General features: G+C 53.1%; 1 protein-coding gene across 1 annotated transcript; it reads right to left on the bottom strand.

Annotated features, from left to right (window-relative positions):
* Positions 1-8,574: 8,574 nt before the first annotated feature.
* Positions 8,575-11,893, bottom strand: LOC140904564 (butyrophilin subfamily 1 member A1-like; the record flags this gene model as incomplete). Its single annotated transcript, XM_073326986.1, has 6 exons — positions 8,575-9,372; positions 10,783-10,809; positions 10,914-10,934; positions 11,180-11,236; positions 11,731-11,763; positions 11,861-11,893. Coding segments are annotated over 6 exons (674 nt in total), but the record flags the coding sequence as incomplete, so codon positions are not given.
* Positions 11,894-12,458: the final 565 nt, after the last annotated feature.

Here is a 12,458-nt window from a genome sequence, read left to right on the forward strand (position 1 = left end):
TGAGGAGTTTGGGGTGCAGACAGGGCAGGATTAATGCAGGGGCTCTAGGGGCTGCAGCCCTGGCTGAGGGGGACTCTGCAAAAAGATCTCCAGGCTGCCAGAAGTGCAGATCTTTTGGTGGGGCCCCCTTAGCCCGGGACCCTGGGCTGCGGCCACTAACGTCCCTGCGTCCGGCCCTTCCTAGCGGGGAGCAGGGAGGCGGCTTGGTGCACGGCTGTCCCTCCCCCACCGTGCTGGGCTGGAGCTGGAGCTGTGAGTGTCTGGAAGCTCCGCCCACCCGCTGCCCTCGCCTGCAGGCTCCACCCCCACAGCTCCCATTGGCCGGGAACCGCAGCCAATGGGATCTGTGGGGGCGGTGCCTGCAGGCAGACGCAGGGCAGCGCAAGGAGCCACCCCCACCCGCCCCGGGGCCGCAGCCAGGGACATCCGTGCCGTGCCGGCAGCTGCAGGGTCACTCCGGGAGGAGCAGCGCAGGGCCAGGGCAGGCAAGGAGCCTGCCTCAACCCCAGTGCGCCCCCAAATGGGAGCTGCCCCAGGCAAGCACCCCGCACCTCACGCCCCAGCCCTGAGCCCCCTCCTGCACCCTAACTCCCTCCTAGACCCCCACTCCCACCCCAACCTCCTGCCCTGAGCCCTGTTAGGATATAGATATTCAGGCCTGTCTGCAAAGGCCTGTACTTTAAGAATTTAGGTGTATTCTTATCGCTTGGCTAGTTCTAGAGGTATAGAAGAAAGAAATCACTGTCTGCCGGCGTAAGGTCCTTCTCTTACTGTGACAGTTTGTGGCCCTGTTCTTAGGCTCAGGCCTTTGGCTAAGCAGCAGAGGCAGCCATAAGCTGGGAAGCGACCGGTCACTTCCTCACATCCCAAACTAGTCACATTGAAATAAGGTGCTATTGGGCTGTTAGGCACTATCAGGACAGGATTGTATTCCTATCACCTCCAGAGAAAGGGAAGGGCCTAGAAGATGTAAAAGGAAAGTTAGTTTGATAGCATCCTGTCTGGCAAGAACTCACTTATCAATAGCTGGGATGTGAAATCCTCATTTCTGTGTTTGTTCTATCACTGTAGTCCCCATTTCCCCATTGTTTGTCTGTATAATCTCTGCCTGGTTCTGTGATTGCTGGGTGTAAACTAATTAAGGTGGTGGGATATAATTGGGTACATAATCATGTACCAATATGTTAGGATTGGTTAGTTAAATTTCAGGAAAATGATTGGTTAAGGTATAGCTAAGCAGAACTCAAGTTTTACTATTTAATCTGTAGTCAATGAGGAAGTGAGGGGGTGTGGGTGGGTGGGTGGGTGGGGGTGGGCGTGGGCGTCTGGGTGGGGGAGATGGGAACAGGGAATGGGGGTAAAGAAATTGGAATCATGTTTTGCTAAGGGCAGGAATGGGAACAGGGACACAGGTGTAAGGCTCTGTGGTGTCAGAGCTGGGAAGGAGGATACTAAGGAAGGAAACTGGAATCATGCTTGCTGGAAGTTCACCCCAATAAACATTGAATTGTTTGCACCTTTGGACTTCGGGTATTGTTGCTCTCTGTTCATGCGAGAAGGACCAGGGAAGTAAGTGGGTGAAGGAATAAGACCCCTAACAAGCCCCCTCCCGCACCCTAACTCTCTCCCAGACCCCCACCCCAACCTCCTGCCTTGAGCCCCCTCCCGCATTCCAAACCTCTCATGCCCAGCCCTGCCCCAGAGCCCGCACCCCCAGTCGGCCCCCTCACCACCTTCCGCACCCACCCCCCTGCCTCAACCTGCAGCCCCTCCTGTGCTCTGAACCCTGCATTTTTCACCACAGCCTGGAGCCTGGGGGGCCCACAAACTCGAATAGCCCTGGGCCCAAAGAGGCTGCGCGGGGGCTCGGGCCAGAGGACTCCCCCAAGCCCTCTCCCCACCAGCAGCACGGTGCTCCGGGGAGAAGGGGCCTCTCTCCCTTGCCGGGCGCTGGCAAGAGGGAGCTCCGGGGCCAAGAGAGAGACCTGTGCCAGCCCTTCATCCCCAGCTGGCTCCCCTCCCGTCTACCCCTCTCTTCTCCAGGCCCATGCTGCGTGGCCCTTCATCGCTGGTGTGCGAGCGCGCGGCTGAGAGGGAACTTAGACTCCAACCTCCTGCTCAAAGCAGGGCCAAGCCCAACTAAATCATCCCAGCCAGGGCTTGGTCAAGCCGGGCCTTAAACACCTCGAAGGAGGGAGATTCCACCACCTCCCGAGGGAACCCATCCCAGTGCTTCACCACCCTTCTAGTGAAATAGTGTTTCCTAACATCCAACCTCGACCTCCCCCACTGCAACTGGAGACCATTGCTCCATTCTGTCATCTGCCACCACTGAGAACTGGTGAACTCCATCCTCTTCAGGTCATTGAAGGCTGCTCTCAAATCCTCCCTCACTCTTCTCTTCTGCAGACTAAATAAGCCCAGTTCCCTCAGCCTCTCCTCATAAGTCATGTGCTCCAGCCCCCTAATCATTTTCATTGCCCTCTGTTGGACTCTCTCCAATTTGTCCACATCCTTTCTGTAGTGGGGGGCCCAAAACTGGACACAGTACTCCAGGTGTGGCCTCACCAGTGCCGAAGAGAGGGGAAGAATCATTTCCCTCGATCTGCTGGCAATGCCCACACTAATGCAGCCCAATAGGCCGTTAGCCTTCTTGCTGTCAGCCTTCATGTCCAGCTTCTCGTCCACTGTAACCCCAGGTCCTTTTCTGCAGAACTGCTGTCGAGCCAGTCGGTCCCTAGTCCGTAGCGGTGCATGGGATTCTTCCGTCCTAAGTGCAGGACTCTGCACTTGTCCTTGTTGAACCTCATCAGATTTCTTTTGGCCCAGTCCTCCAGTTTGTCTATCCAGCATAGGGGTAGAGTCCAACTTTTCATTTCTACTTGATAGCACGTTATTTAATAAAATGGATACATTCAGGAGCAATAATGGTCTCGATGAGGTTTGAAATGCAATGTCCTGAGCTTGGCCTTGGTTTGACGGTTTATTTGTGATGTTCCTGCTGTGAAGGAGGAGGAATAACATGGGTCTGGATTTCTCAGATTCATTCGTCTGCAGAATGTGAGAATGGGCCTTCATGGGGTGAGATGGGACCTTCAGGGAAGTCTCTTGATGTGTTTCTTTTAAATTACAGAGTCTAGCAGGGCTCTGCTGTTTATTCCCTGCAGCTATCATGCATTCCTAGATCTGGAAGGTTTAGCTCAGTGGTTCTGAATCTGCGGCCTGTGGGCCACTTGCAGCCCAATCAGCACACAGCTGTGGCTCATGTGACATCCTCAGGGGCATTCAGGTAGTATCTGTGTTGTGTGGATGCAGCCCACATAAGGAGGGGGCTCAGGACTGGGGCAGAGGGTTGGAGTGCTGGGGGAGAGGGCTCCAGCAGGGGGTGTGGGCTCTGGGGTGGGGTTGGCGCTGAGGGGTTTGGGGTGCAGGAGGGGGCTCAGGACTGGGGCAGAGTGTTGGGGTATGGGGAGTGAGGGTTCCTGCTAGGGGTGCAGGCTCTGGGGTGGATCCAGGGATGAGGGGTACAGGCTGCAGCGGGGAGTGAGGAGTCCCCCCAGCCCTCTCTCTGTGCAGCAGCCCGGGGCCAAGGGAGAGGCACCTCTCCCCACCTGCACGGCCTTGATAGACTGCTGCACAGCCGCGCGGCTTAGAGGGAACTTAGGTAGCTGCCAGGCAGCATGAAGGAAACACCACTGAATGGTGCGATCCCCACAGTCATTGATACAAACAGGCTGCGCCAAGTGTCACGGCAGTCACACAGGCAGATAGCTTTGGACGGGTTGGGAGACACCCCCAGTGATGCCCTGGATGTATGGCTGGCGGAGGAGGAGGAGGAAATTGGGCAGTTACCTCTGCATGACATTTTCCTGGAGTGGCTTCCCTGGGTGGAGTGCCACGTCTGGGCTTGGCCGACTAGCATGGGCTGGAGGGGCAGGAGAGTGCTGCAGAGCTGGGAGGAACGGCTGTGGGAACCGGATGTGGGGAGGTTGAAGTGTGGGTTCCTGGAGACCTGTGCAGCGCTCAGCCTGGAGCTGCAGGGGTGGAGTCCTGACACGAGAGCTCCCGTCGGCCCCAAGAGGCATGTTACACAGCCCTTCAGGCCAGCCCTTGATGCGGTTGCACCACTCAGGGTGTGACAAGGGGTCTCTCTGTCCCAGAATCTTTCCACCCCAAATGTCTTCCCATTATCCACCCTTCAGCTCCCACGAGAGGTCAGCTGTGTGTGTGAGCCCAAGAGAGTACAATAGCACATGTATCCCGGTGCCTTGCCTGGGAGCCCCTCCGTCACTGTCCCGAGGAGTTGGCTGGGAGTCTGCTTTCCTCCAAATGTTCAGTCAGGTAGTTCACGCTCTGAGGTTGAGCTACAGGTCACCTGTCAGCCCCAGAGGCACAAGGAGGTGGCATTCCCTCTGGCTGGGCTCTCACCGAGTTAACCCGTTGAGCATTTCACGCACTTAGGCCCTGGTTTTCTGCAGACATTACAGGTCAGGTCTCTGAGAGCCCTTGGATGAGGTCTCCCCGCATCAGCCGCTCCCCCCACTTTGGGTTTATCTGAGTCCCTCTTCTGGGGTGCCCCCATCGGTTCCCTTTCCCAGTCCCCTTTGAGTCTCTCTCGATACCCAGAGCGACTGTCCACAAACTCCTCTGCCAACCCGCCTGCACTATGCAGAGCCTGAGGCTTCTTGTCCGCTAACCATCTTTTAAGCTAGTGGGGACAGAGCTCGTAGAGTTGTTCCAAACCAGCCCGATTATACAAATCCTCCAGGGTAGTGACACCTGCACCCTTACCTCATTTGTGGAGATACTCTCCCCTCAGAATGGTGGCTTCTATATATGTCACACCCGGGGTCTTCTGCACACCCCAAGACCTTTTCCTATAACCCCAGGTGCCAAGTCATACTTAATCAGTAAAGCCTTTTTGAACCGTTCATAGCCACCACTATCAACTCCATCCATTCGGCTGTATGCCTCCGTACCTTTAGGGCCAAGGAAGGGAGTGAGACTGCAGAGTTGTCTGCAGGATCAATCAGGTTCAAATCACATGCCTTCTCAAAGGCTATGAGGTAGGCATCCATATCCCCCCTCCTTATCTGGAACAACCATTTAGGATCTAGGCTCTCTGTGGACTTGGCATCCCAGGGTCTTACCCCACTTTCCCTTCTGTGGGTCCTCTTGCCCCTCCACTTCTCTGGCTGTAGTTCATGCTTTTCCTGCTTCTCCTCATGCTCTGCCAGCTCCTTTGCCTTCAGCTGCAGCTCCCACCTCTTCTAATCTATCAAAGGGGACCTGAATCACGAGGGCACCCTGCTGGGCGGGGAACTGGCTCTTGGGGGCATCCTGCTGCCGCCTCTGTTGCTCTCAGGCCTCACTGGAAAACCCACCTGGGTCTGGAACCTGTTTCTTGGCCCTTTCATCTGTCTCCAGAAGGCTTAGCCCTCTCCCTGGACAGGGTTTGTCATGCTCTTCCTAGGGAGGTGGCCTAACCAGCGCCGAACGAGGGCCTAGGTTATATGCCCTTTTCTTGTTGTTTCCTTTGACTACCCTTGTTTTACTGCTGCAAGTCACTTATTGCAAAATACTCCTGGTGCATTCAGCATCCCACCTCTGACACCAACTGTCGTGGATCCACGGGATCAGTTCTACACCCCCAGCTTTGGAACAGGCTCTAGGAGGAAACCCGTCAGTCTACCAGACCCCCCAGGGGGCCCACTCGTCCTGCAGGATAAGCAACACTGCTTCGACTGGACCTTTAGCACTGCTGGGTCACAGCGGGATTTCTGTTCAGCAAGTCCTACTGTGATAGACTACGTCCTGGTAGAGACTTGTCTGCTCCTCAGGGATTAATGCACCTCAGCAAGCATTTGCAGTGACACTCACATCATGTTGTCAAAACAGTCGGGTCTATTAATCAACTGGACTCAGCATAGGACGTCCTTAGGTTGGCACAGAGAACTGAAGGTTAAAGCACAGTTCAGGTCCATTCTGGCTAGCCCAGAGCCCAGCCACGTTGTAGTGAACCCCATTGCTCAAGTTCTGGCTGTCTCTCAGTCTGACCTTCTTGGTCAGACTCCAGGGGAAAGCCCGACTCCTTCCAGCAACGAGCTTTGATCCCCCACCTCACACCTTTCCCATCTTTGTTCTCGAGCTGGGGGATGTTGCTCAGCTTCCCTGTTGTGAAGTGGGGAAATCCACCTCCTCTGGGTCATTGGTTGCTAGGCAACAATGTCTTGGTGATGGGCTTTGCCATTGTCTTCACACTGGGGCTTGCCTCAGGCAGTCTTTTCCCAATGACCCATTTAGTCTCAGCTAGGTAACATGTCTCTCAGCCTGCCCTGAGCGCAAACAATCCTCTGTCTCCCACTGGCATCAATGCAACATATAGGGGCCATGTAAATAGTACAGAACATTCCCGCTGCGTGATACAGCTCTCTGGTCAGACTGAGCGCTCCGGGGCAGGGACCTGTCTGTGCTCTTTGTCTGTGGAGCTCCTAGCATCGCAGGGCCCCGATCCTGACTGGGGCCTCCAGGCACTGCTGTGCTGTAAACAAATAATACCAGTAATGGACTGATAATAACATGCAAGGGCTTGACCAAAGCTGTCCAACCTTTACCGAGACCCTTTCCACAGCATTCACCGTGGGGAGGAATACAAGGGTGGGAATTACACACACACACACCCTCCAGAGTTTGTCCAGCTGTACTCGGAGATGGGTTGGAGTGGCTGCACTGGACTGGTGCCCAGGAGAGGCTGCACAGTCCTGGGGGTAGGGGCTGCTTGTGGCCAGGTGGTATTAGAGCACATGGCCAGGGTGAAGGGGCAGATCTGGGAGGGAACCTGTCCTGGTTACAGGGTTACGTGCACCTCTGGCCCCTCTCTGGGCTCTCTGAGTGAACCCGTCCAGTCTCCGGGCTTGTGATGGCATGGTGAAGTGTACTATACAGTTCAGCCACTAGGCGGTGCTGTGTGTAACAGGCCTTATATAAGCCAACCTCCGCCATGCCGGGCCGAGCATGAAAGGATCTTGTGGCCGGCGCCTCTGTGGTGTCTCTCTGAGCCGGAGGCTCTGTAGCCAGGCCAGCTCTAGTCCTGGAGCCTGACCTGCTGGTAGCAGCCCTGGAACCTGCCATCTCCCAGGGGTACATGACAGGCCTTGTACCTGTGTGTCCATGTGTATATATATCTGCCCACTTGAAGTTTCCACTTCATGCATCTGATGAAGTGGGTTCCAGCCCATGAAAGCTTATGCCCAAATAAATTTGTTAGTCTTTAAGGCGCCACAGCATTCCTCATTGTTTTTGTTGAAACAGACTAACATGGCTATCCCTCTCAAACATGTTTAATAGTGAGGGTAATTAACTATTGGCACCATTTCCCAGGGTTGTGGTGGATTTTCCATCACTGACCATTTTTAAATCAAGAGTGGATGATTTTTTTTTAAAAAAATATCTGCTCTAGTTCGAGCAGGAATTATTGTGGGGCAGGTCCCTGGCCTGTGTTACACAGGAGTCCAGACAAGCTGATCACAACAGTCCCTTCTGGCCTTGAAATCTGTGAACCTGTGAAAACAATGATCAAATCCAGGGCACAACCGAGACTGACTCCATAAGTCGGTGGGTTAACAATGATGTTGGTTTGGGTCATCAGCTCCTTAAATCATCCAATTAATAGAGGAGATGATCAGATCCTGCGGCTAACATAAGAAAGCACTGCTTTCCTTTCATCCTGCAGCAGGAGATGGGAGAAGGCGGCTGTTTTGATTTAAGAAATCCTGTTGAGACACCAGAGACACTGGAGCCGAGGTGGGTGGGGGTGGCGAAGGCTAGTGCCCCCTCAAGGGCAGTATTATGAGTCTGGGGAAGTATTATGAGACTGATCTAGTTTTTGCCCGCATGCTTTGTTCCGCTCAGGCTGGGTGGGCCTCCATGGCTTCGGCATGTAAGAGTCTAGTCTCCTGTGGGCTGCAATAGTTTGGTTTAATCTTCGATGTTGGGCTTGATGTGAGCGTGCTGGGTGTGTTGGTGGCCTGTGATATAGAGGAGGTCTGACTGGATGATCTCATGGTCCCTTCTGGCCTAAAACTCTACATGTAGCTGGTGTGGGACATACCTGTCATTTTGGGTTTAGGCTAAGCCTTCCTGGATGCTGTGAACCCCATGATCAACACTCATCCAGAGAACCGGAGCTCCCTCCATTCCTCTGACTCCATTTCTTTCACCAGTAATGTCACAGAACATGGTTACTGGTTAGGAATCTACTTTCTTGGAGCCTTTTATCCAGTTTGGACAATGTGATGTTTTGGGACAGGGTTTGACACATGTTCTTACCCCTTCCACTTATCAATGATGATCAATTGATAAATTACAGTACTAAGAATCAGGAAACGTTCATTGATTATGTGCAATTACAGGTGTTAATTAGAGCTGAACAAAAGTTTTCATTCAAAAAATATCTTGAGGAAATTTGGCCGGTTTACAAAAAGAGATTTTTTTGTGAAAACATTTGGATTCTCTTGAGGGTTTTTTTTTTTTCATTATTACAAAATTTTCAACTTAAACCTTTTATTTGGGTGGAGGGGTCCTATGATGTATTGTTTATTGGGTTCTGTTCTATTCTATGTAGCTTCTTACACCACACTCATCGCCATAATATCAGGATTTCTTCTGCTTTGCCAATTTTGAGCCCTCAGCTTAGTCAAACGGTAGGATTTTCAAAACTGAAAATATTCATTCTGGAAAATTCCAAGTTTTGAGAAGAATAAAATATAATGGAAAATATTTAAAAATGAAAAATTAGTCCGTTTCGGAAAACAACAGAACAAAAAACGTCTTTGACCAGTGAGAGGTGCTATCCCCACAATGCCATATCTCAGAGACACAGTGTGATTGGGGAGTAGACCCAGAAGAAAAGGTGGAGCTGCCCAGTGAAAGAGCTGGTGAAAGTGTAGATTGGGGCCTCCATACCAGGATGATAAAATGACACCAGGCCCCGCTCATAGTCCAGATACACTCCGATCTTCCCAGGGCTCCCAGTCAGGGGCAGGAGGGTTTCTGGGGAGGTGCGAGCCCGGTAATGGCTCCCACACTGATCCACGGCCCAGATCCTCTCCTCAGGAGAAAAGCAGATCCAGCCCTTCCTCCTGACAGATTCTTTGGCCACCCCCACAGCCCAGGTCCTACCACCTCCAACCTCTACCTCCCAGTAGCGTTTCCCCGAGGCAAACCCTTCCGAGCCCAGCACGCAGGTTTCACTGTCAAATCTCTCAGGGTTGTCAGGCACGTCCTGCTGCAGGCCCCTCCATTTCACAGATCGCCGATTCTCAGAGACCTTGAGGCTGGGATGAGCCGTGTCCGGATCCAGACTCACCATCGCTGCAGAGATGGGGCAGAGCATCAGGGGCAGAGCACAGCCCACTGCATAGGTGCTGACTCCATGGGTGCTACAGGGCTGGAGCACGCACAGGGAAAAATTAGAGGGTGCTCTGCACCCACCAGCAGCCAAGCTCCCCCCCCACCTCACCTCACCTAAGCTCTGCCTCCTCCCCTGAGCACGCTGTGTCCCTGCTTCCCCTAGCTCCCAGTGCTTGCAGCCACAAAACAGCTGTTTCGCTGCGTAACAAGCTCTGGGAGGGAGGGGGGAGGAGCGGGAACGTGGCGCACTCAGGGGAGGAGGCGAAGCCGGGGAGGGGATTTGGGGAAGGAGTCCAATAGGGGCAGGGAGGGGGAGGAGTTGAGGCGGGGACTTTGGGGAAGGGGTTGGAATGGGGGCGGGGCAGGGGTGGAGTCAGGGCAGGGCTGGGGGTAGAGGAGGGGTCGAGCATCCACTGGCACCAGCAGAAGTTGGTGCCTATGCCCATCGAGGCTGTTTCCCATCCTCCCGCCAGCTCTGTCTTGGCTAGGACACTCTCTGATTTCCCGCCTCTAACTCCCAGGGATCTGCTTCTCTGCATTTCACTGCAGCTCTCCTCCCAGGCAAAAGGGGCAAATAGTTCCCCTGGAAGAGCTGGAGATGCCTCTAGCTCCCATTGGGCCTGTCTGTAACCTCTACAGAGGCCCCAATAAGGAACGAGCTCAGGTGTTACACACACAGACACCATTTCAACCATTAAAAGAACTCAGTAGTCACCCACCACAAAATCTGTGCTCTGGGGCTGCTACCACGTCTCCACAGCTAAGACAGCACCTGAGTTTCCAATCTACACCCGAGTTGGGAGCCCTCTATTCTAATACCCACAAAGTCGTATCAGACTCAAATTTGGTAGATTTGGTCCAGGTCTGAGGTAGAATTTTTCTACCATATTTGAACTGAATTAGCCAAAGGGCTACTGACTGACAACTCCATAAAAACAGAGATTTCACCAGAGTTCAAAAAGCATTAAGACAATTACCCGCAGCCAGTTAAGGTAATTTACACAGTTTCCTAGAACCCTTCTAGTTCATGAAGTTAATTAATAACAACACAACACATGAGAATTCACCATATGTGTCCAGTAAAACCCCAACTCTGAACCATAATTACCAACGGCTGCAAGCACCTACCCCCCTGAATTGACAGCAGGTAAGTTCCCGGCCTTAGGAGCACTCTGACTTATTGCAGTTACACTGGAGAGCTCGGGACTCCATACTTAAGTGTGAGCATTTGTTTTATGCAAGTAAACTGGGGACGAATCTGGCATTTTCATTGACCATACTGCTCTTTCCCTGTGATTTCTGGCATGTGCGCATCTGCTGGGCAGCAGAGTGGTGCAGGAGGTCTGACATTAAAATACCAGCTTCACTTACCTGCATTTTTGCTGACTTTACTCCAGCCTGAAATCAAACACACCAAGAGGTGAGCACTCCCCGGAGCACGGACTGCCGGCAAAGGACACAATGTCATCTGGGGTGGGGGAAAGGGGACACATGGCACTTACCAAGTTCGGCCAGGGATTTCTCTGCAAACAGAGAGACATGGGTATGCAGTCAGTTCTACAACAGCTACTGGGTTAGGGAATGTGCCTTTAAAGGACCACTTTGCCCTCTCGACTGTGCTCTCTGCTGCCCTCTTTCTGCCCAGGTCTCCTGGCCTGAGCTCCATCCTCATAGAGCTCTTAGTGGCTTTGGGCTCTGTCGATTACACCCCCCTTCTTGGCATCTGACCCTCGCTGGGCTCCTATGGCCCTGCCCTAGCTGGGCTCACCTGTGGTGTAGTGTCCACACTCCCCACGTGCCAGGCAGCTCGGAGAGGGGCTAGGCCCTGAAAACATGGAAGTGAGGGTTTAATGAGCTAACCCTTGGCCCTGGACACTGGATCTCAGCTAATGGGCCCAGCAACATGAGCTGGCTCCTTCTCACTGAGTTTGTGCCTCAAAGTGTCAGAGAGTGCTAAGAGACTTTGGGACTGTGCTGGGCCCCTGTTTCCAGGGCATCAGAATCCCCCCCACCCCTCCATTCCTTTAAATTCAGTAGCAAAAAGGTACGTGGGCTCAGGCAGACCCACCAGTTTTGGATATGGACATTCCCCTGTGTGCAGATTTTAAAGGAAGGGGCTGAAATCAGGCTTATCATGGAAACTGAGCAGCAACCTTCTCTATGGAGCAGTTACCCCACTCGATGATTAGTCAGAGCTCCCCGTCCGTTTGATTCCCAGAGCCTCTCCTAACAGATAGTGCAGAGACAAAAGCCAAAGTCTGTCTGACTATGGACAGTGAGAGAAACTTGTTCAAGCCTCCGGAGAGCCCAGACATTTACCTCTCTCGTTCTCCAGCTCAGCGTGCAGAATCTCTGGAAGAGAAAAGGAAGAAAGAGGCGAGGTTTCATCTTGTTGCATTAACTGGGTTATTCCTACTGTTATTTCAGGGAACTTGTCCCAGGAACTTACCTCTCTCAACCTCCAGTTCAGATCGCAGATTTTCTAAAGAAAGAAGAGTGAAAGAAGTGAGATTCTGGGGGGCAATGGTCCCCTCTCATACTAGCAAAGAGCTGCCATTGTATAGAACATCATAGATTCACAGAGTTCAGGGCCAGAAGGATTGTAGTCTGACCTCCTGTACATCACAGACCTTAGACCCTCACTCAGTCACTGCTGTACCAGGCCTAAGGTTACAGTTTAGTCATGGGTATTTTTAGAGAAAGTTGTGGACAGGTCATGGGCAATAAACAAAAAAATTCCCCACCTGTGACCAGTTCATGATTTATACCATAAGTCCCCCTAAGTAAATCTCAGCGGGGCTGCTGCTGGAGGGGGAGCAGGGCCATTGGACCAGCTGCCAGGGGCCACTGAGCAGCAGCTGCTTCAGCCGCCCGAGGGACCACTGCTCAGGCGCTCTCTGAGGCCAGCCCCACCGGCTGCTGGTCAGGTGGTCCCCGGGGCCAGCTGCCCTGGGCCATTCCAGCAGTGGCTGGCAGTCAGTGCAGCTGGCCGTGGGGCTGTCGGGACAACTGGCTGACCTCATTTGGAAAAAGACGTTGAAAAACTG

This window comes from Lepidochelys kempii, unplaced genomic scaffold, assembly GCF_965140265.1.
Source record: "Lepidochelys kempii isolate rLepKem1 unplaced genomic scaffold, rLepKem1.hap2 scaffold_220, whole genome shotgun sequence".
NCBI classification, from domain to species: domain Eukaryota; kingdom Metazoa; phylum Chordata; order Testudines; family Cheloniidae; genus Lepidochelys; species Lepidochelys kempii.